The sequence below is a fragment of the Harpegnathos saltator genome, unplaced genomic scaffold, assembly GCF_003227715.2.
Source record: "Harpegnathos saltator strain DR-91 unplaced genomic scaffold, Hsal_v8.6 scaffold54, whole genome shotgun sequence".
NCBI lineage: Eukaryota > Metazoa > Arthropoda > Insecta > Hymenoptera > Formicidae > Harpegnathos > Harpegnathos saltator.
Window position 1 is genome coordinate 1256966 of NW_020230360.1, and position 24203 is coordinate 1281168.

General features: G+C 33.8%; 5 protein-coding genes across 5 annotated transcripts; all 5 read left to right on the forward strand.

The window, feature by feature from the left end:
• Window positions 1–1737: 1737 nt before the first annotated feature.
• LOC112589538 (aminopeptidase M1-like) lies at window positions 1738–3943 on the forward strand. Its single transcript, XM_025303315.1, has 4 exons — window positions 1738–1787; window positions 1987–2487; window positions 3783–3849; window positions 3923–3943. Exons 2-4 carry the CDS (start codon window positions 1997–1999, stop codon window positions 3941–3943), a joined length of 579 nt encoding a protein of 192 aa, XP_025159100.1. The 5' UTR covers window positions 1738–1787; window positions 1987–1996.
• On the forward strand, window positions 3876–8909 carry LOC112589559 (glutamyl aminopeptidase-like). Its single transcript, XM_025303389.1, has 7 exons — window positions 3876–4229; window positions 5320–5503; window positions 7064–7226; window positions 7358–7439; window positions 7756–7968; window positions 8281–8471; window positions 8613–8909. The coding sequence occupies exons 1-5, from the start codon at window positions 4063–4065 to the stop codon at window positions 7877–7879; spliced, it is 720 nt and encodes a 239-aa protein (XP_025159174.1). The 5' UTR covers window positions 3876–4062; the 3' UTR covers window positions 7880–7968; window positions 8281–8471; window positions 8613–8909.
• Window positions 8910–12308: 3399 nt separating this feature from the next.
• On the forward strand, window positions 12309–18403 carry LOC112589539 (glutamyl aminopeptidase-like). Its single transcript, XM_025303316.1, has 6 exons — window positions 12309–12377; window positions 12533–13088; window positions 14372–14818; window positions 16286–16469; window positions 18024–18186; window positions 18318–18403. The coding sequence occupies exons 2-6, from the start codon at window positions 12541–12543 to the stop codon at window positions 18401–18403; spliced, it is 1428 nt and encodes a 475-aa protein (XP_025159101.1). The 5' UTR covers window positions 12309–12377; window positions 12533–12540.
• A 923-nt stretch (window positions 18404–19326) lies between these two features.
• On the forward strand, window positions 19327–19857 carry LOC112589560 (glutamyl aminopeptidase-like). Its single transcript, XM_025303390.1, has 2 exons — window positions 19327–19398; window positions 19714–19857. Exons 1-2 carry the CDS (start codon window positions 19334–19336, stop codon window positions 19835–19837), a joined length of 189 nt encoding a protein of 62 aa, XP_025159175.1. The 5' UTR covers window positions 19327–19333; the 3' UTR covers window positions 19838–19857.
• A 21-nt stretch (window positions 19858–19878) lies between these two features.
• Window positions 19879–21652, forward strand: LOC112589561 (uncharacterized). Its single transcript, XM_025303391.1, has 5 exons — window positions 19879–19925; window positions 20237–20427; window positions 20569–20868; window positions 20956–21037; window positions 21236–21652. The coding sequence occupies exons 1-5, from the start codon at window positions 19911–19913 to the stop codon at window positions 21353–21355; spliced, it is 708 nt and encodes a 235-aa protein (XP_025159176.1). The 5' UTR covers window positions 19879–19910; the 3' UTR covers window positions 21356–21652.
• Window positions 21653–24203: the final 2551 nt, after the last annotated feature.

Sequence of the window (24203 nt, forward strand, 5' to 3'; positions counted from 1 at the left end):
TAATATTAATATATCAAATTTTATCGTATCAAGTTTTTTTTATTTCTCAATATAATAAGTAACATATTTATAGTAAATAAGTAATAAGTTTATTCTATTTTGTAAGTTTCCAAAGCAATTCTTCTTGTTAATCTCCGCGATATGTTTCATTATAATTTATAAATTTGTTACATTCCATAAAATTTGCGAAGTGGTATATGAAACATGATATTTTCCATATATAAATTGTTCGATACCAACAGAACTTATATCAGAAAAAGTTTATTACATTACAAACGTTTATAACAATTATTATACTATTATAGTTAATTACTAATATCGGCTATAAATATGATATTATCTTTTTTTTCAAAACCTCATTGTGATTTAAATATAATAATAATTTCTTTAAGTCTAATTCAGCTTGTCATTTCGGATATAATACTCAAATTAACTCTGGTTTTATTTTTCAGTTAATTTGCTTTGGAGGACAGTTCTTTCCGTGGTAGAAATACAAAATATTATGGCGTAAGTCGAGCGCAAAGCAATTAATTGCTTTATTGTTAGGGGGCATGCGTCTTGTCAGCAGCCGTCAGGAACACAATCGATTTTTGAGATCATATTGATCTCAAAAATGTAAATGAGTCACATAGCATTTTAAATATAAATAACGTCCTTTCAAAACTATATTATGGCGGTAAAAAGTCTTTAAATTCAAAATATTATTTAAGAACAAGTAAATGTAAAAGCACTGATTTAATTAAGTACATATTAGATATGCAAATGAGATCGATGAGTGTATTAGATATACAAAAGAGATCGATCTTTACATTCAATCAGTTATAATTCTGTTATAAATTAAAATTTTTTCCTACTATTTTGGGATTTTGAAGTATCAGTTTTACCCTTTCAAACGTCCCATAACTTTTCTCTACTTGCGAAATAAACTCAAAGAACAGTAATTTGCACCAAGTCTTCTCAGAAGAAGTATATTAAGCACTGTATTTTTGTGCTCTGGTTAAAGAAAATTGCTATTGAAGCCACCAAAATGATTTGTTTCGATTTAGGTGAAGATGCTGTGATCCATACAATTTATAAAATGGTTTCAAAGTGGGTTTCGAAGTGACCATTTTGATGTTATTGATGCAGAACGTAGTGGAATGCCGAAAACTGTGAGACATTCTGATACGATAATGTCCTAGTTGTTACAATTCAAACAAAATGACTTTCTCCACAAAATTATAATTAGGGATGAAAAAACCTTTTATTGATATTATTAAGTGAAATCACAATCTTTTTATCGAAATAGAATTTGCCAGCTGCCCGAAAGATGAAAGAAGTTTGTTGAAAATAATATGGATTATTTCAAAAGTTAACATGTTTGTCGCTTTTTTCTTATAAATAGACATTAAAATTATGCTGAACAAATATCGTAAAAAGTTTATTCTTTTTAAAGTTTTTAAAACAATTTTTCTTGTCAATCTTTGCGATGTTTTGTCAAAGTTTATAAAATTGTTAAATTCAGTAAAATTTCCGAAGTAATATATGAAATATGATATTTTCCATATTGTTTAGTATCAGTTCAGGTTATCATTAATAACTAAATATGCTATTACCTGGCAAAATTCTTTGTATGTAATCAATCTAGCGTCAAGGTGTTTTTCAAAACGTAACTTATTGTTGCGTGATTTGTGTTTATATTTTAATAAACGGACCTCTATATCAGAAGCTGTATTTATGCTACATACGGTAGTAGGCAACGAACACTAGAAGTGGAAATATCAAATACAGAACATATATCTACTTAGGTAAGAGATATTGAATTCCTTATATCCGTTGTATTAATTTTTTTACATTGATATCATTATGTAACAATATTATGGAACAATAATTTTATTAAAACATATCATTAATTAATATTTCGTTCTGCTAACAAATAGTTCCTCATATAGGTACATATATGTCTTTGAGATATATTTACATGGAATTCCTAATATTATTGTTAAGTTACATTTCGATGTGCGCCGCTGTTCTGCCAGACTACATTGCTACCGATCATGATCAATCTTTAGATATGGACCTGCAACATTGCTCGGATGTTTCCTCTTATAATGATTTACTGGTTTCTAACTCTCGGCCAATTCGATATAACATAAATATCCTAATATATGCGCTAATAAATCCGATTTGGAACGTAGTTGTTTGTTTAAGTGATATTACTATCATTATTGAAAATTCTATAAGAATCATAAGTTTGCACGCCTATGAAATGGATATCAACAGTCGGATAAAGGTTGTAAATACCAACTCACTTGAAAGCTACAGATTAACTGGCTACCGTTATTGCAAACACTCGCAGATTTTGGATTTGCTGTTTGATAAAGTAATAGTTCCTGGGACTTATAACTTGACAATTGGCTCTACTATTCGTCGTCCTTGGAACCGTTCTTGGAACGGTGTAGTTAAATACGAATACAAGAAAAGTGGAACAAATCTTGAGAAAACAAGGTAAGAATTTACGAGAATCATACTGCTAACCATTGTATGTAAACATTCTTTTCTGCTGGTACAACTGTTATGCTGGTTATACTGGTTTATATAGTTCACTGGTTTATATCATTCGTAAAAATCAAAAGTAAAACCGATTAATTCAACGTTTTCTTGTAAAATATTTATCGACAAAGTATTTATTCATAATCCCTATGTCGGTATATAAATCAATTAAAAATGATCATAACTGCGAAAACAAGCATTTACATAATTTACATTTGTATACCAGCCTTTTTTCAATATTGACATATATATAAATTAAATTTCGTACAATTTTGTGAGATCATATGCAGACAATATTAATATAATGAGTTATGTAGAGAATATCTCATAAGTCGATACAACGAATTCGTAACATGGGAACATATGGCAGATTAAGACAAATATAAAATTCCCATACTGTTTTGCAATTTTCGTGATAATTATCGAGTTATGAATCATAAAAGTCTAATAAGTGATCGTGCGCCGAGATAATATTGGAAGAGTCGTTCGGACTTAACGCGATCTAATCGATTCAGCTGGCGTGCGGCGAGATCTAGGAATGGCATCTCGCCGTTAAGATAAGACAAACAGCGCGGAACATTGTCCTTCTCTTCATCACATACCGACAACAGTTGCTGAATCGATTGGACGCGCAATAATACGGGTATGCATATCTGTGTGCGTTCACTCGTCACATTTCTTTAATTATTAATTCAACACTTATTGCGAATATCGCAAAACGGTATGAGGCTATATGTTTGTCTTAATTCGTTCTATATCCCCACGAATTTCTTGTAGCGAGTTATGGAACATCTTGTATAATTCATATATGTGCATTATGTTTGATAACTCAAATAGCCAATAGAGACATACAGCTGATTGAAACAAAGAAAAGGATCAAATAGCATTTTGCAAAAATCTTTAAAATGGACGGAGTTATGCATGGAATAAATGGGATGAATTAGCGTGTGTCGCGGCGGTACTGGATGGCGCGCTCGGACGTTCGAATTTTTAGCGAACCACTTTGCTTAGCAATAGTTGCCGTCGCGTAACTAAGGGAAAAAAGTACGTCGACAGCTATTGTTAGACTAAATGGGCTGCACTACAAGCTCTAGCATTCGAGCGCGCTACTCTCTACCATCGCGACACATGCTAATTTATCCGATTTTTTCTATGTATAATTTATCCATATATGTAGAAAACTTTTTTCCACATCGTTTACGTTATAGAATGGTTAAATATTTTATATTTACAATATGTTCTAACGATAGGTTAATCATCACACAACCTAATATGGCTCGGAGAGTGTTTCCATGTTGGGATAAGCCCGGATTAAAGGCAATTTTCAACATATCTACACTATATCCTAAGAATTTTAAAGTTTTCTCGAATGTACCCGAAATATTTACAGAAAACTATGACTTACATTTAAACAAGACGTATTTTGGTGATACGCCTCCGATATTTCCTTCCAACGTGTTCATTGCTCTGCTTGAAGACAATGATAATCGTACAAAGAGTGAAATATCTAAGAGAGACACCATTTGGCACATGTCGCAAAAGAAGATGCTACAATATGCAACGAATATAATTGCAGCTGCCGATTATTACTTGACATTCTTTATGGGATTAATCGGTGTATTGCCTAGGAGGAATCACATAGTGTTCCCCAATAATACAATAAATTCAATGGGATGTTTTGGTCTTATAATATATAGGTATATATTACGTGTGTGAATTAATTCGGTCTGTTTTTTCTTCCAAAAAAGACTTTATTCTTCAATGCGTTGTTTAAATGGATCAGTTGTTGTTGGTAAAGTTCGGCAGTAATGGTTTGGCTCTGTTTTAATAGTTCATGATACACTACACCTTTCTGGTCCCACCATATACAGAGCACTACTTTCTTGCCGTGAATATTCCGCTTTGGTATCGATGTGGATGGTTTTCCTGGGTCGCTAATGGATTTCCTTCGTTTGAGATTATCGAAATATATCCACTTCTCGTCTCCAGTCACAATACGATGCAAGAAACCTTTTCTTTTTTGCCTGGCAGGCAAGATTTCAGACATGGCTTTTCGCCTCTCGATGACTCTTTCTTTCAGTTCGTACGGCACCCATCTTCCTTCTTTGTTAATTTTTTTCGTGGCTGCCAAACGCACAGAAATTGTTGATCGATCAATATTCAATAATTGCGCGAGCTCATATTGCGATTGACACTGATCTTCATCGATTAGCGCCTGCAATTCCTCGTTCTCGAACTTCTTCGGCTGACCTGAACGAGGTTTGTCATCGACACTGAAATCATCACTTTTGAAACGTCGAAACCATTCTCTGCATGATTCTCTGCATGGTGGGAACACTTTCACCATAAGCTTCTACGAGCATTCGATGAGCTTCAGCGACTGTTTTCTTCAAATGAAAATAAGAACTTCTCGGAGATGATGCTTTTTTTGGCTCGAATTTCGACATTTTCAAATCAGATAAACACGATGTTGTTGTTACAAACCCAAACGTTTATCAACTGAATATTATTGTCAGATATCAAAACTAAAAAATAAAGCCTTTAATAGACAGAGATTAGAAAATTACATAGTACAGCAATTGACCGCCAGATGGACCGAACTAATTCACATATCTAACAATAAAATATATGTCACATTATTATCATGCAGTGTTTAATGGGTTTCGTTATTAGAACTTTTAAATTAACTTCATACGTTTATGTAATTTATGAAGGAGCTAAATTGTAGAAAAGCATACTGCCATTTCTACATGTCATCACCTGATTATGTTAATTCACAATTTACAGCGAAAAAGATGTTCTATATGATAAAGATATCGATTTCCCTGGCCGCAAGGCTCATATCGGTGAGGTCATTTCACACCAAATGGCACGTCAGCTGTTTACAGCAGTGGTTACTCAGTCTCGATGGGCCGACCTGTGGATAGGCGAATCACTATCGAAGCTTTACAGTCATTATATCATGAACCAGGTTAATATATATAACTATCAACATTACTAGAAGGCGAGAAATTTTTGGATTTAAAGGCAAATGATCGGTGTGGAAGATATTTTTTAATTTTTCTAATCGTTTTACAATCATATGCAAACCTCATTGAATATGGAATACCGCTACTGCTAATGTGGAAAGAATTAATAGAATGACAAATATTTAATTTTGTAAGCATGACAGTTATAAGGGTTATCGTCACACATTTTATGTAATTTTTATATTTCAGCCATATAACATTTGCCTGAAACCTCATAACATAACTGTTATACATAACTGTTATACATAAGTTACGGTCTCGTTATATACAGTAACTGTCCTGTAGTATTTTAGTAACATGTTATATTTATTTTAGGCATACATGTGTATACAGGGTGTCCGGAATGTGATCATTAATATTTTGTGTACTGGTAGATTGGGTGTAGCCGAGAAGAAAAGTCATGTGCCATAATGTCAAATTGGCAATAATTATCGAGTTATTAATTGAAACATGTGAGCCAATGAGCGCGTAGAGAGCGCTGGGCTGCCGCCTCTTGTCGCTTGCGCTCGCTCGCTCGTCGTTCGCGTTCGCTCGCTTCTCGTCGCGCGCGCACGCCTCTTGTCGCTTACTGTTGCCTCCATAGATATAGATAATTCCCTGCCAATCCCACCAAACACACAGCAAAACCTTCCTGGCCGTCAATCCTGGCTTGGCCACCGTTTCCGCCGGCTCACCGCGATTCGACCACGACCGTTTTCGCTTGACGTTGTCGTAAGTGATCCACTTTTCATCACCAGTGATCAACCGCTTCAGAAATGGGTCGATTTTGTTGCGATTCAACAGCGATTCGCAGATGGAAATTCGGTCCATGAGGTTTTTTTTCGTTAACTCGTGTGGCACCCATACATCGAGCTTCTTTTTGTATCCAGCCTTATTCAAATGGTTCCAAACGGTTTTTTGTGCAATCTTTAGCTCTTGGGCAATCGAAACAGTGCTTACATGACGGTCGGACTCGACAATGTCCATGATTTTATCGATATTTTCGACAATTGGCTTTCCAGTGCGTGGTGCATCTTTGACATCGAAATTACCGGAACGGAATCGACGAAACCAAAATTGCGTGTAATTGGCTGTTACAGTATCAGGACCATAAACACTATTCACATTTTCAACCGCCTGGCTTGCGTTTCCGCCTTTATCGAAGAAAAACTGTAAAATATAGCGTATTTTCTCTTTGCTAGTGTACTTAGTTTTGCGCATCTTTGACGCGCGCTCAAACAAATCTGAGTCAACTAATCACAAAACTGTCAGAAAAGTTTTTTTAGTACGAAATCTCATCTTTCTAACGCCATCTAGTGGAACCCGATCGGACTTATACAACGCGAGATACAGATAACTAAAGCTATCTATTGGAAAAATAATGGATTTCTTTTTACTACACCTGATACTACCGTTATGTTTGCTGGAATATGGAGTACATTTGCGTTATGTTAATTTGTACACCAGCGTATATTTTAGTATCAGAAGTTTAGTATATTTTATATCAGAATGATTTATTTTAGATTTTCATCGGTTCACAATTAACAGATCTCTATGCAATCCAAATTCTTCAGTCAACATTTCAGTATGAAACTAACTGTCAGATGATAGCTCTTTCCGAATATAATGCACGAATTGCGGATGAGATCGATGTCTCCCTCTGTTCTCGTTGGTATTATAATAAAGGTTAGTGTTTAACTGGAGATTTTAAAAAAATATTCATTTATCTTTGGAAGAAAATGCCATACAAATTATGAAACTTAGTCCTTACTCTATGTAAATTAATAAAATTGTTTCGTTTTAATGTACTGTTTTAGGTTTTGCTCTTTTACGCATGATAGAGCGTATGACCACATGGAATAAATTTCAATTAGCTGTCACAGAATATTTTGACAAATTGTAAGTAACACATTGTAGCATCATTATATATAACATTTCACTATAATTGCTTCTAAAAATAACTATATGTACGACAGAATTTATACTATTTCAAATCTATATGGTTTGTGTTAATTAATTAATCGGGCTTAAGAGGGGCATATTATTTATTACGTAGAATTTCGGTATATTTATGCACTTACGTTAAATGGTTCAACTGAACACGTGATTAAGTAAAAATGTGTTTTGTATTGTAAGATTTATAAATTATTAATGACATAAAACATACACACGTGCGCGCACACATATACGTAACGTTGAACTTTTCTCTTTATAGTAAGTTTCGTTCTGCCACTCCTTCTAATCTTTGGATCACCTTACAACGTAGACTTGACAGTACGAATCAAATGGTTGGAATTAATGAAATTATGGATACGTGGTTAAGTCAGAGCACGATGTAAGTTACATAGCCTGGTATCCCCTGTTTAATATTCTATCGTTTATGTGGCCTATTTGGAATAATCCGGCTACGGGAATGAAACATATCAAGGTAGGCACGGTAAACCGAATTTCATCAGTTCATTAGTTAATTATGGGACACGTAGTCTGCAAATGTCATAAAAAAGTTTCATAATATTAAAAATGAATTATTCAGACCAATATATAGAAAATACTCTGTTCCTGATTATAAAAATGTACATATAAGTTGAGATATATGTCACGCATGTATCACGTAGTTATATATGTATATAAATATCTGTTCCCGATAAACAACGCGAAGTACTAAAATTAAATTATAATGCTCTTATTTCAAACTGTTGCCATTTCGATATTCATGTGATATCAATATTCTTTAACCTAGGAAGAAGTGCGTCAAATACTGGATGGCTTACTTCAAAATTTGGAATACGAAGAAAAAAATTATGAGAACAATATGTATAAAACACTGAGATTATTAGGAACAAGATGGGCTTGCAAATTAGGGCATAGAAAGTGTCAAATGACTGCTACGACAAAATTGTCTGGCTATTTACTCGATCCTGATAAAAACAAGTAAATCTTTATATTCTATACAAATTTTAAACATATCTCTTTTTAAACATATCTGTTTATTACTTGTTCCGCCATATGTTTGATCGGTCACATGATACAAACTTAAACTTCGCTAATGGTTGATATTTTTCGCAAACATAGATTTTCACCATGGTGGAAGGATTGGGTATATTGTGCCGGTATGAGTTTGGCCAACGAAGCTATATCGCAGATGTTGTTTGAAAAATACAAAAATACCACGGATATAGATATTTTGAAATACTTGTTTTGCTCGGATAATGCACAAATTATTATAAAGTATATGGAGGAAGTGTTTCTCGAACTTGGAAATGTACTATCGCATAACAATTTAAATGAACTTTATCGAATTGTTATAAAGAAACACATAAGGAAAAATGACGTGCTGAAATACTTCATACAGCATTATTCGAGAATAATCTGGTGATTGTTTCTCTTATAAGTACTTGCAATGACTGATCGCGAAAAAGTATAACGCTTCTGTTNGAAGAATGATGTTCTGGAATTTATATAAAAAATTATTTGAATTTAATGACTGGTGATTGTCTCTCTTATAAAAACTTGCAGCGCGTAATCGCGAGAGAGCGCGATAACACTTCTATTGATGATTGATTTAATTATTTTTACTTTTAAGGTGGCTAGACCCATCTTTAAACACAAAATTGTTGAGTGATATGATAATGGAATTTATATTTAGATGAACATTTCAATATAGTATGTATCTTCTATTTGATTTGCGTTTAACATTTTTAATTGATTCATTTTTAATTAATTTCATTTTCAAACGCAATACATATAATAATTTATTTTTGCTAAAGTTAAAATTTTTGCTAAAGTTGAAAATAGATGAAAATGAATATTTAAACTCTGTTATGAACTCATCAAAATGATCTATTTCAGATTACAAAATTTGCAGAAGTTAATGCTCACTTATTGAAAATAAACATGAATGATATGTATGTAATAAAATCAGCTCAAAGGCAAAAAATTTTTTAAATACGAAAAATAATTTATAGTTTGAATGAGAAAGAGGGAGACATATAATTTCTGGACGAGCGAGTTTACGAAATGTGATAGATATCAAATAAACAAAGCGGCCAAACTGAAGGCTGTTGCAAATTGGGCAATGAATTGAGATGTCTGTGTTTAAAACTGTGATGTTTGTTTTTTGTAATTGCATTTTTATTGTATTCTATTATCACGTTATTCTCACATATTCATGTTTTTATTGTTTTTTTTATATCGTTTTTTTAATTTTATGTCCATTTTATGTTTTTTATTATTACATTTTCATATTATTTTTACACATTGCATATTTCTATACACACATTGTATTATATGATAATAATATATATTACTATATAATTATCCATATTTGATATAAGAAATCACTTTCTTAAACCTTGACATTAAAGATGAGGTTGTATGAGGTTGTATGAGGTGCGTAACGCCCATTTTTGTTATTAATACTGAGAAGGTGGAGAAGCTACTTGTCTCTTTTTCAAACTTTTTCCAAACTCAGACAGTACAAGATGACCTCAAGATGATCCTGAATATGTCCAGGACATCATGAGATATTTTCAAGATAAAAAAATATTCTGAAAATATCTTGGGATAACTTGAAAGTATCCAAAATAATACTGTGATATTTAATTCCTGGAGTTTCCTGGATATTAGTTATTGTAAATATTTTAAGTGAAAACTTTATGTATATATTTGACCTCATTAATTGTAATGCAACATTAGAAGTAATTTCAGAATGCTAAATATTGTAATACAGTATAAATCTTTCATAAATGTCCACTACATATATCCGTTAATCTCAAATAGCTTAAGAATCCAGGCAGCACAATCTTCTGTAAGATGTCCCAAGGATAAATAAATAAAACATAGCCTGAGTTAGCCAATAAAAGTATACGTTACTGAATTTGCTGATCTCGATAAATTCTATTCATTTTCCTATAAAATACTAATTTTAATATTAATATATCAAATTTTATCATATCAAGTTCTTTTTATTTTTCAATTTAATAAGTAACATATTTATAGTAAATAAGTAATAAGTTTATTCTATTTTGTAAGTTTTCAAAGTAATTCATCTTGTTAATTTTCGCAATGAATTATGTTTCATGATAATTTATAAATTTGTTACATTCCATGAAATTTGCGAAGTGGTATATAAAACATGATATTTTCCAAATATAAATTCTTCGATACCAACAAGAACTTATATCAGAAAAATTTTATTACATTACAAACGTTTATAACAATTATTATACTATATAATATTATGTACGTAGTACACGGTTGTAAAACGTATTTATATATTATACTGCAATCCGTACCGTTTCTATATGTATATTATATAGTTAATTACTAATATCGGCTATAAATATGATATTATTTTTCTTTTCAAAAATCTCTCTTTGTGATTTAAATATAATAATAATTTGTTTAGGTTTAATTCAGCTTGTCATTTCGGATATAACTGTCAAATTAACTGTAGTTTTATTTTTCAGTTAATTTGCCATGAGGACAGTTCTTTCCGTGATATAAATACAAAATATTATGGTAGGTCGACCGCAAAGCACCTAATTATTTTATTGTTAGCGGGCATCTTGTCAGCTGCCATCTTGAACACAATTGATTTTTTACATCATATTGATCTCAAAAATGCAGATAAGTGACATAGCATTTTATAAATATAAATAACGTCCTTCCAAAACTATATTATGGCGGTAAAAAATCTTTAAACTCAAAATATTATTTAAGACCAAGTAAATGTAAAAGCACTGATTTATTTTACATACCTAGTTTATATTAGATATACAAATGAGTACGATGAGTGCATTAGACATACAAAAGAGATCGATCTCTATATTCAATCAGTTATAATTCTGTTATAAATTAAAATTTTTTCCTACTATTTTGGGATTTTGAAGTTTCAGTTTTAAGATTTTAAAGTATCAGTTTTACCCTTTCAGAGGTCCCATAATTTTCCTCTACTTGCGAAATAAACTCAAAAAACAGTAATTTGCACCAAGTCTTCTCAGAAGAAGTATATTAAGCACTGTATTTTTTGTGCTCTGGTTAAAGAAAATTGCTACTGAAACCGCCGAAATGATTTATTTCGATTTAGGTGAATTTGCTGTGATCCAAAAAATTTATAAAATGGTTTCAAAGTGGGTTTCGAACTGGCCATTTTGATGTTATTGATGCAGAACGTAGTGGAATGCCGAAAACTGTGAGACGCTCTGATACGATAATGTCCTAGTTGTTACAATTCAAACAAAACGACTTTCTTCACAAAATCGTAATCAGGGATGAAAAAGCATTTTGATATTATTGAGTGAAATCACAATCTTTTTACCGAAATAGAATTCGGCAGCTGCCTGAAAGATGAGAGAAGTTTGTTGAAAATAATATAGATTATTTCAAAAATAAACTATGTTTGTCGTTTTTGTCTTGTAAATAGACATTAAAATCATGCTGAACAAATATCATAAAAAGTTTATTCTCTTTAAAGTTTTTAAAACAATATTTCTCGTCAATCTTTGCGATGTTTTGTCAAAATTTACAAATTTGTTAAATTCAGTAAAATTTCCGAAGTAATAATATATGAAATGTGATATTTTCCATATTGTTTCATATCAGTTCAGGTTATCAATAATAACTAAATATGCTATTATCTGGCAAAATTCTTTGTATGTAATCAATCTAGCATCAAGGTGTTTTTCAAAACGTAACTTATTGTTGCGTGATTTTGTTTATATTTTTTGCGATTAGTAAACGGACCTCTATATCAGAAGCTGTATTTATGCTACGTACGGTAGTAAGCAACGAGCACCAGAAGTAGAAATATCAAATATAGAACATATATCCACATAGGTAAGAGATATTAAATTCCTTATATCCGTTGTATTAGTCTTCTTACATTAATATCAACATTAAGTAACAATATTATGGAACAATGACCTCATAAATGACCTCATAAAAACGTATCATTAACTAATATTCTGCAAAAAAATAAATTCCCCATTTAGGTACATATATGGCTTTGAGAAATATTTACATGGAATTCCTAATATTATTATTAAGTTACATTTCGATGTGCGCCGCTGTTCTGCCACACTACATTGCTACCGATCATGATCAATCTTTAGACATGGACCTGCAACATTGCTCGGATGTTTCCTCTTATAATGATTTACTGGTTTCTAACTCCCGGCCAATTCGATATAACATAAATATCCTAATATATGCGTTAATAAATCCGTCTTGGAACGTAGTTGTTTGTTTAAGTGATATTACGATCATTATTGAAAATTCTATAAGAGTCATAAGTTTGCACGCCTATGAAATGGATATCAACAGTCGGATAAAGGTTGTAAATACCAACTCACTTGAAAGCTACAGATTAACTGGCTACCGTTATTGCAAACACTCGCAGATTTTGGATTTGCAGTTTGATAAAGTAATAGTTCCTGGGACTTATAACTTGACAATTACCTCTATTATTCGTCGTTCTTGGAACCGTTCTTGGAACGGTGTAGTTAAATACGAATACAAGAAAAGTGGAACAAATCTTGAGAAAACAAGGTAAGAATTTACGAGAATCATACTGCTAACCATTGTATGTAAACATTCTTTTCTGCTGGTACAAATGTTATGCTGGTTATATTGGTTTATATAGTTATCATTCGTAAAAATCAAAAGTAAAACCGATTAATTCAACGTTTTCTTGTAAAATATTTATCGACAAAGTATTTGTTCATAATCCCTATGTCGGTATATAAATCAATTAAAAATGATCATAACTGCGAAAACAGGCATTTACATAATTTACATTTGTATACCAGCCTTTTTTCAATATTGACATATATATAAATTAAATTTCGTACAATTTTGTGAGATCATATGCAGACAATATTAATATAATGAGTTATGTAGAGAATATCTCATAAGTCGATACAATGAATTCGTAACATGGGAACATATGGCAGATTAAGACAAATATAAAATTCCCATACTGTTTTGCAATATTCGCGATAATTATCGAGTTATGAATCATAAAAGTCTAATAAGTGATCGTGCGCCGAGATAATATTGGAAGAGTCGTTCGGGCTTAACGCGATCTAATCGATTCAGCTGGCGTGCGGCGAGATCTAGGAATGGCATCTCGCCGTTAAGATAAGACAAACAGCGCGGAGCATTGTCCTTCTCTTCATCACATACCGACAACAGTTGCTGAATCGATTGGACGCGCAATAATACGGGTATGCATATCTGTGTGCGTTCACTCGTCACATTTCTATAATTATTAATTCAACACTTATTGCGAATATCGCAAACCGGTATGAAGCTATATGTTTGTCTTAATTCGTTCTATATCCCCACGAATTTCTTGTAGCGAGTTATGGAACATCTTGTATAATTCATATATGTGCATTATGTTTGATAACTCAAATAGCCAATAGAGACATACAGCTGATTGAAACAAAGAAAAGGATCAAATAGCATTTTGCAAAAATCTTTAAAATGGACGGAGTTATGCATGGAATAAATGGGATGAATTAGCGTGTGTCGCGGCGGTACTGGATGGCGCTCTCGGATGTTCGAATTTCTAGCGAACCACTTTGCTTAGCGATAGTTGCCGTCGCGTAACTAAGGGAAAAAAGTACGTCGACAGCTATTGTTAGACTAAATGGGTTGCACTACAAGCTCTAGCATTCGAGCGCGCTACTCTCTACCATCGCGACACATGCTAATATATCCGATTTTTCCTATGTATAATTTATCCATATATGTAGAAAACTCTTTTCCACATGTTGACGTTATAGAATGGTTAAATATTTTATATTTACAATATGTTCTAACGATAGGTTAATTATCACGCAACCTAACATGGCTCGGAGAGTGTTTCCATGTTGGGATGAGCCCGGATTAAAGGCAATTTTCAACATATCTGTACTATATCCTGAGAATTTTAAAGTTTTCTCGAATGAACCTGAAATATTCACTAAAAAGTTTCTCTCCAACGTTAACGAGACGTATTTTAATGATACGCCTCCGATATCTCCTTCCAACGTGTTCATTGCTCTGCTTGAAGACAACGATAATCGTACAAAGAGTGAAATATCTAAGAGTGACACCATTTGGCACATGTCGCAAAAGAAGATGCTACAATATGCAACGAATATAATTGTAGCTGCCGATTATTACTTGACATTCTTTACGGGATTAATCGGTGTATTGCCTAAGAGGAATCACATAGTGTTCCCCAATAATACAATAAATTCAATGGGAAGTTTTGGTCTTATAATATATAGGTATATATTACGTGTATGAATTAATTCGGTCCGTTTTTCTTCCAAAAAAGACTTTAGTATGAAAAAACATAAAAAAGCATATTGATCAAAGTATTTGCCATCGCTTGCTATTATTTTTTCCCATCTGTCTGGCAGTTGTTGCATTCCGTGACGGAAAAACGACTCGTCTTTCGAAGCGATCCATTCATTGAGCCATTTCTCTATTTCTTCATAATTGTTGAAATGCTGGTCCGAAAGCCCGTATACCATCGATCTGAACAAATGATAATCGGATGGAGCAATGTCTGGTGAATAGGGCGGGTCTGGTGATTACGGAAGTAAAACGTCCTAGCCCAGTGCTTCCAAGGTGGCCTTCAAAATCTTTCCAACATGGCCGAGCGTTATCGTGCTGGAAGATCAGTTTGTCGTGTCTCTTTGCATATTCCGACCGCTTATTCTTCAATGCGTTGTTTAAACGGATCGGTTGTTGTTGGTAAAGTTCGGCAGTGATGGTTTGGCTCTGTTTTAATAGTTCATGATACACTACACCCTTCTGGTTCCACCATATACAGAGCATTACTTTCTTGCCGTGAATATTCCGTTTTGGTATCGATGTGGATGGTTTTCCTGGGTCGCTAATGGATTTCCTTCGTTTGGCATTATCGAAATATATCCACTTCTCGTCTCCAGTCACAATACGATGCAAGAAACCTTTTCTTTTTTGTCTGGCAGGCAAGATTTCAGACATGGCTTTTCGCCTCTCGATGACTCTTTCTTTCAGTTCGTATGGCACCCATCTTCCTTCTTTGTTAATTTTTTTCATGGCTGCCAAACGCACAGAAATTGTTGACCGATCAATATTCAATAATTGCGCGAGCTCATATTGCGATTGACACTGATCTTCATCGATTAGCGCCTGCAATTCCTCGTTCTCGAACTTCTTCGGCTGACCTGAACGAGGTTTGTCATCGACATTGAAATTATCACTTTTGGAACGTCGAAACCATTCTCTGCATGATTTTCTGCATGGTGGGAACACTTTCACCATAAGCTTCTACGAGCATTCGATGAGCTTCAGCGACTGTTTTCTTCAAATGAAAATAAGAACTTCTCGGAGATGATGCTTTTTTTGCCTCGAATTTCGACATTTTCGAATCAGATAAACACGATGTTGTTGTTACAAACCCAAACGTTTATCAACTGAATATTATTGTCAGATATCAAAACTAAAAAATAAAGCCTTTAATAGACAGAGATTAGAAAATTACATAGTACAGCAATTGACCGCCAGATGGACCGAACTAATTCACATATCTAACAATAAAATAGATGTTACATTATTATCATGCAGTGTTTAATGGGTTTCGTTATTAGAACTTTTAAATTAACTTCATACGTTTATGTAATTTATGAAGGAGCTAAATTGTAGAAAAGCATACTGCCATTTCTACATGTCATCACCTGATTATGTTAATTCACAATTTACAGCGAAAAAGATGTTCTATATGATAAAGATATCGATTTCCCTGGCCGCAAGGCTCATATCGGTGAGGTCATTTCACACCAAATGGCACGTCAGCCGTTTACAGCAGTGGTTACTCAGTCTCGATGGGCCGACCTGTGGATAGGCGAATCACTATCGAAGTTTTACAGTCATTATATCATGAACCAGGTTAATATATATAACTATCAACATTACCAGAAGGCGAGAAATTTTTGGATTTAAAGGCAAATGATCGGTGTGGAAGACATTTTTTAATTTTTCTAATCGTTTTACAATCATCTGCAAACCTCATTGAATATGGAATACCGCTACTGCTAATGTGGAAAGAATTAATAGAATGACAAATATTTAATTTTGTAAGCATGACAGTTATAAGGGTTATCGTCACACATTTTATGTAATTTTTATATTTCAGCCATATAACATTTGCTTGAAACCTCATAACATAACTGTTATACATAACTGTTATACATAAGTTACGGTCTCGTTATATACAGTAACTGTCCTGTAGTATTTTAGTAACATGTTATATTTATTTTAGGCATACATGTGTATACAGGGTGTCCGGAATGTGATCATTAATATTTTGTGTACTGGTAGATTGGGTGTAGCCGAGAAGAAAAGTCATGTGCCATAATGTCAAATTGGCAATAATTATCGAGTTATTAATTGAAACATGTGAGCCAATGAGCGCGTAGAGAGCGCTGGGCGGCCGTCTCTTGTCGCTTGCGCTCGCTCGCTCGTCGTTCGCGTTCGCTCGCTTCTCGTCGCGCGCGCACGCCTCTTGTCGCTTACTGTTGCCTCCATAGATATAGATAATTCCCTGCCAATCCCACCAAACACACAGCAAAACCTTCCTGGCCGTCAATCCTGGCTTGGCCACCGTTTCCGCCGGCTCACCGCGATTCGACCACGACCGTTTTCGCTTGACGTTGTCGTAAGTGATCCACTTTTCATCACTAGTGATCAACCGCTTCAGAAATGGGTCGATTTTGTTGCGATACAACAGCGATTCGCGGATGGAAATTCGGTCCATGAGGTTTTTTTTCGTTAACTCGTGTGGCACCCATACATCGAGCTTCTTTTTGTATCCAGCCTTATTCAAATGGTTCCAAACGGTTTTTTGTGCAATCTTTAGCTCTTGGGCAATCGAAACAGTGCTTACATGACGGTCGGACTCGACAATGTCCATAATTTTATCGATATTTTCGACAATTGGCCTTCCAGTGCGTGGTGCATCTTTGACATCGAAATTACCGGAACGGAATCGACGAAACCAAAGTTGCGTGTAATTGGCTGTTACAGTATCAGGACCATAAACACTATTCACATTTTCAACCGCCTGGCTTGCGTTTCCGCCTTTATCGAAGAAAAACTGTAAAATATAGCGTATTTTCTCTTTGCTAGTGTCCATCTTTGACGCGCGCTCAAACAAAACTGAGTCAACTAATCACAAAACTGTCACAAAAGTTTTTTTAGTACGAAATCTCATCTTTCTAACGCCATCTAGTGGAACCCGATCGGACTTATACAACGCGAGATACAGATAACTAAAGCTATCTATTGGAAAAATAATGGATTTCTTTTTACTACACCTGATATAACCGTTATATTTATGTTTGCTGGAATATGGAGTACATTTGCGTTATGTTAATTTGTACAACAGCGTATATTTTAGTATCAGAAGTTTAGTATATTTTATATCAGAATGATTTATTTTAGATTTTCATCGGTTCACAATTAACAGATCTCTATGCAATTCAAATTCTTCAGTCAACATTTCAGTATGAAACTAATTGTCAGATGATAGCTCTTTCCGAATATAATGCACGAATTGCAGATGAGATCGATGTCTCCCTCTGTTCTCGTTGGTATTATAATAAAGGTTAGTGTTTAACTGGAGATTTTAAAAAAATATTCATTTATCTTTGGAAGAAAATACCATACAAATTATGAAACTTAGTCCTTACTCTATGTAAATTAATAAAATTGTTTCGTTTTAATGTACTGTTTTAGGTTTTGCTCTTTTACGCATGATAGAGCGTATGACCACATGGAATAAATTTCAATTAGCTGTCACAGAATATTTTGACAAATTGTAAGTAACACATTGTAGCATCATTATATATAACATTTCACTATAATTGCTTCTAAAAATAACTATATGTACGACAGAATTTATACTATTTCAAATCTATATGGTTTGTGTTAATTAATTAATCGGGCTTAAGAGGGGCATATTATTTATTACGTAGAATTTCGGTATATTTATGCACTTACGTTAAATGGTTCAACTGAACACGTGATTAAGTAAAAATGTGTTTTTTGTAATTTATAATTATTAATGAAAAACATACGTGGCACACATATAGTAACGTTAATTTTTTCTTTTAGTAAGTTTCGTTTACCCTTTTAGTTTTGCGTCATCTTTTGATGACAGTCGCATCTTGATCAAAACAAATCTGAGTCAACTAATCACAAAACTGTCAGAAAAGTTTTTTTAGTACGAAATCTCATCTTTAACGCATTAGTGGAACATCGATTATAAACGCGAATACAGATAACTAAGCTATCTATTGGAAAATAATGATTTCTTTTTACTACACTGATATACCGTTATGTTGCTGGAATATGGAGTACATTTGCGTTATGTTAATTTGTACACCAGCGTATATTTAGTATCAGAAGTTTAGTATATTTTATATCAGAATGATTTATTTTAGATTTTCATCGGTTCACAATTAACAGATCTCTATGCAATCCAAATTCTTCAGTCAACATTTCAGTATGAAACTAACTGTCAGATGATAGCTCTTTCCGAATATAATGCACGAATTGCGGATGAGATCGATGTCTCCCTCTGTTCTCGTTGGTATTATAATAAAGGTTAGTGTTTAACTGGAGATTTTAAAAAAATATTCATTTATCTTTGGAAGAAAATGCCATACAAATTATGAAACTTAGTCCTTACTCTATGTAAATTAATAAATTGTTTCGTTTTAATGTACTGTTTTAGTTTTGCTCTTTTACGCATGATAGAGCGTATGACCACATGGAATAAATTTCAATTAGCTGTCACAGAATATTTTGACAAATTGTAAGTAACACATTGTAGCATCATTATATATAACATTTCACTATAATTGCTTCTAAAAATAACTATATGTACGACAGAATTTATACTATTTCAAATCTATATGGTTTGTGTTAATTAATTAATCGGGCTTAAGAGGGGCATATTATTTATTACGTAGAATTTCGGTATATTTATGCACTTACGTTAAATGGTTCAACTGAACACGTGATTAAGTAAAAATGTGTTTGTATTGTAAGATTTATAAATTATTAATGACATAAAACATACACACGTGCGCGCACACATATACGTAACGTTGAACTTTTCTCTTTATAGTAAGTTTCGTTCTGCCACTCCTTCTAATCTTTGGATCACCTTACAACGTAGACTTGACAGTACGAATCAAATGGTTGGAATTAATGAAATTATGGATACGTGGTTAAGTCAGAGCACGATGTAAGTTACATAGCCTGGTATCCCTGTTTAATATTCTATCGTTTATGTGGCCTATTTGGAATAATCCGGCTACGGGAATGAAACATATCAAGGTAGGCACGGTAAACCGAATTTCATCAGTTCATTAGTTAATTATGGGACACGTAGTCTGCAAATGTCATAAAAAAGTTTCATAATATTAAAATGAATTATTCAGACCAATATATAGAAAATACTCTGTTCCTGATTATAAAAATGTACATATAAGTTGAGATATATGTCACGCATGTATCACGTAGTTATATATGTATATAAATATCTGTTCCCGATAAACAACGCGAAGTACTAAAATTAAATTATAATGCTCTTATTTCAAACTGTTGCCATTTCGATATTCATGTGATATCAATATTCTTTAACCTAGGAAGAAGTGCGTCAAATACTGGATGGCTTACTTCAAAATTTGGAATACGAAGAAAAAAATTATGAGAACAATATGTATAAAACACTGAGATTATTAGGAACAAGATGGGCTTGCAAATTAGGGCATAGAAAGTGTCAAATAACTGCTACGACAAAATTGTCTGGCTATTTATTAGATCCTGATAAAAACAAGTAAATCTTTATATTCTATACAAATTTTAAACATATCTCTTTTTAAACATATCTCTTTATTACTTGTTCCGCCATATGTTTGATCGGTCACATGATACAAACTTAAACTTCGCTAATGGTTGATATTTTTCGCAAACATAGATTTTCACCATGGTGGAAAGATTGGGTATATTGTGCCGGTATGAGTTTGGCCAACGAAGCTATATCGCAGATGTTCTTTGAAAAATACAAAAACACAGCGGATATAGATATTTTGAAATACTTGTTTTGCTCGGATAATGCACAAATTATTATAAAGTATATGGAGGAAGTGTTTCTCGAACTTGGAAATGTACTATCGCATAAGAATTTAAATGAACTTTATCGAATTGTTATAAAGAAACACATAAGGAAAAATGATGTGCTGAAATACTTCATACAGCATTATTCGAGAATAATCTGGTGATCGTTTCTCTTATAAGTACTTGCAATGACTGATCGCGAAAAAGTTAACGTTTCTGTTAATAATTTTTTATTTCTACTTTCTAGGTGGCAAGACACTTTTGTTCAAAACGCAAAAGTGTTAGGTAACATGATAATGAATGTATATTTAAATGAAGATATCCGTGTGGTATGTATTTTTTCTGTTTACTTTGCTTCGCGTTTAATATTTTTAATTAATTCAAATTTCATTCTTAAACACCCAATATATATGATAATTTATTTTTCGTTAAAGTTAGAAATTATGGATAAATATGAAATTGAGAAATTATAGATAAAAATGAATTCTTACGAACTCTTACGAAGTTGTCAAAATGTCCTGTTCCAGATTGTAGAATTTGCAAATAAATCCAATTCACACAAAATAAATCTGGACGACATATATCGAATAGTAAGCGTTCAACGGAAAAGAATTCAAACAATGCAAAAAATAATTTACTCGTCATGAATAAGAAAAGCAGGACATATAATTTCTAAATGAACGAGTTTACAAAATATGATGGAATTCAAATAATTAAAGTGGCCAAACTGAGCGTTATTGCAAATTGGGCAGTTGATTGAGATGTCTGTGTCTAAAATTATGATGTTTGTTTTATATAGATGTATTTTTATGATATTTTATCACATTATTCTTACATTTCCATGTTTCTATTGTTCATGTCTTTTATTTACATGTATTTGTACACATACATTGTACATTATATGATAATAATATACAGGATGTCTCAGAACTTTGGGACACGGGCTCCGTAGGGACATAGAGCTAAGTGAGAGGAACAAAAAGTCCTCTACCATAATGTGAAAATCGTAATAGATTTTTAGTAATAACCGCGTAAAGTTTGGTGTTTTCCACGCCTATCGCGGCCTATAGACCGCTCCGCGGCAAGCTGTATGCATGGGGGCTGAGCGGTAACGCGGCTCGCGCTGACCGTCGCGCGGCGTCGAAGTGTCAAGTTGCCATCGCGACAGTCAGCGCGAGACGCGGCATCGTTCAGCCCGTACGCACACAGCTTGCCGCGGAGCGTCTAGGGAGGCCACATTGGGCGTGGAAAACGTGTAACTTTGCGCTGTTATTACTAAAAAACTATTACGATTTTCACATTACAGGTACAGGACTTTTTTGTTCCTCACTTAGCTCTATGTCCCTACGGAGTCCATGTCGTGAAATTCTGAGACACCCTGTATAATAATGCACATATAGTTATATAAGTATCTATGTAATATACTATGTAATATGGCTAGAATTTAACCGTTACGTTTCATTTGTAAATGACTACGTAAACATGCACGCGATAAACACAAATATATGTATATAAATAAACACACACACATATACAGGGTGTTTGATAGCTGATCATGCAGAAAGTTGGAGATAGATTGGGTGTAGTCGAGAAGAAAAGTCATGTACCATAATGTCAAATTGGCAATAGTTATCGAGTTATTAATTAAAACATGTGAGCCAACGAGCGCGTAGAGAGCGGAGGGCGGCCGCAATAAGCACGTAGACATTTGATACAGGCGGAGTCAGCGAGTGTCGATAGGCAAGCGCGCGCGGCGAGGGGCAACGTAAGCGACGAAAGGTGATCGCGCGCGACGAGAAGCGAGCGAGCTTTTTCTTTATAGGTTTTTCCTTATAGCTCGCTCGCTCCTCGTCGTTCGCGCTCGCTCGCTCTTCGTCGCGCTCGCTCGCCTCTTGTCGCTTGTGCTCGCTCGCTCCTCGTCGCGCGCCTTCGCTTCTTGTTGTTTACGTTGCCCCTCGCCGCGCGCGCTCGCCTATCGACACTCGCTGACTCCGCCTGTATCAAATGTCTATGTGCTTACTGCGGTCGCCCTCCGCTTTCTACGCGCTCGTTGGCTCACATGTTTTAATTAATAATTCGATAACTATTGCCAATTTGACATTATGGTACATGACTTTTCTTCTCGGCTACACCCAATCTATCTCCAACTTTCGTCTGCATGATGAGCTATCAAACACCCTGTATATATATATATATATATATATATGCATGTATATGTATGTGTATATGTATTGTATATATATTATTACATTTCAAATATTTATAATAATTATTATATAATATAATATAATATACGTACACGATTGTGAACAGTATTTATGTATTATACTGTAATTCGTGCCGTTTCTGTGTATTATATATATTATACATTTATCTACATTATTTATATTGTCTGATTTATCTATATTTTATATTTATTTACTGATATTGTACCAAAAATATAATGTTATCTTTTCTTTTAAAACATCCTTGGTGTAAATATAATAATAATTCTTTTGATACTAACTCAGTTTGTTATTAAATATCTAATTATTTTATTGATGAAGGGTACTTGTTCTTTTTTCCTCCGCCATTCTCAGCGACAAACATAGAATAAATTATATATATTGGGTGCGTAAATTAATGCGGAGGCTTTTTTTTATAAAATTCAAACTTCATTTTCCCATCAAATATTACGACTCTATTCACCAAAATAATTGCTATATATTACTGTATTAATGAAAATAATTGCCATATATAATTGTCCATAGTTCTAACTTTGATTTACTTTCGGAGCAATTGGTGGATTCCATCGCTAAATACTAGGTGCGTAACTAAGTTTCCGGGTTTTTTGATCAATGAAAAATGGAAAATTTCAAGAGAAATACAAAAAATGGTTTATTCAAAGTATCGTCCTTCGCTAGTTACACATTTTTGCCATCTCTCTGGCAATACATGAATACCGCGACGATGAAACGACGCGTCTTTGGACCGAAACCATTCATCCAACCAATTTTGCACTTCTTCGAAATTGGCCAAGTGTTGTCCAGCCAAGCCATGCACCATCCACCGGAACAAGTAATAATCGGAAGGTGCCGGGTCTGGCAAATACGGGGGGTGCAGTAGCAGATCCCATTTCAGCGTTTTGATGGTGTCCTGGATGATGGAAGTGCGATGACACGGAGCGTGCCGTGCTGCAATATCACTCGTTCGTGTCTCGTGTCCTATTCTGGACATTTCTCGAGCAATGCATGATTCAAATTGATCAGTTGTTGTCGGTAGCGATGTCTATTGACAATTTCGCCCGGCTTCTTTTCAGCAGCTCATAGTATACGATTTCTTTCTGGTCCTACCAAACGCAGAGCATTGTCTTCTTTCCGAAGCGATTTAACCGTGCCGTCGATGTTGATGCTTCGCCAGGTGAAAGCCACGATTTTTTGCGTTTGGGATTCTCAAAATATATTCACTCCTCATCGCCAGTAACAATTCGATGCAGGAAACTCTTTCTTTCATGCC

Bases quoted from the DNA above. Each gene is read 5' to 3' on its own strand.
- LOC112589538 (XM_025303315.1), top strand. From the start codon at position 1,997: ATGTGCGCCGCTGTTCTGCCAGACTACATTGCTACCGATCATGATCAA. The intron at 2,488-3,782 runs GTAAGAATTTAC...TTCTAACGATAG, and splicing joins ACAAATCTTGAGAAAACAAG to GTTAATCATCACACAACCTA. The intron at 3,850-3,922 runs GCAATTTTCAAC...AAATATTTACAG, and splicing joins GGGATAAGCCCGGATTAAAG to AAAACTATGACTTACATTTA.
- LOC112589559 (XM_025303389.1), top strand. From the start codon at position 4,063: ATGTCGCAAAAGAAGATGCTACAATATGCAACGAATATAATTGCAGCT. The intron at 7,227-7,357 runs GTTAGTGTTTAA...GTACTGTTTTAG, and splicing joins TCGTTGGTATTATAATAAAG to GTTTTGCTCTTTTACGCATG. The intron at 7,440-7,755 runs GTAAGTAACACA...TTCTCTTTATAG, and splicing joins ACAGAATATTTTGACAAATT to TAAGTTTCGTTCTGCCACTC.
- LOC112589539 (XM_025303316.1), top strand. From the start codon at position 12,541: ATGGCTTTGAGAAATATTTACATGGAATTCCTAATATTATTATTAAGT. The intron at 14,819-16,285 runs GTATATATTACG...CACAATTTACAG, and splicing joins TTTGGTCTTATAATATATAG to CGAAAAAGATGTTCTATATG. The intron at 18,187-18,317 runs GTTAGTGTTTAA...GTACTGTTTTAG, and splicing joins TCGTTGGTATTATAATAAAG to GTTTTGCTCTTTTACGCATG.
- LOC112589560 (XM_025303390.1), top strand. From the start codon at position 19,334: ATGATAGAGCGTATGACCACATGGAATAAATTTCAATTAGCTGTCACA. The intron at 19,399-19,713 runs GTAAGTAACACA...TTCTCTTTATAG, and splicing joins ACAGAATATTTTGACAAATT to TAAGTTTCGTTCTGCCACTC.
- LOC112589561 (XM_025303391.1), top strand. The intron at 20,428-20,568 runs GTAAATCTTTAT...TCGCAAACATAG, and splicing joins TTAGATCCTGATAAAAACAA to ATTTTCACCATGGTGGAAAG. The intron at 21,038-21,235 runs GTATGTATTTTT...GTCCTGTTCCAG, and splicing joins TAAATGAAGATATCCGTGTG to ATTGTAGAATTTGCAAATAA.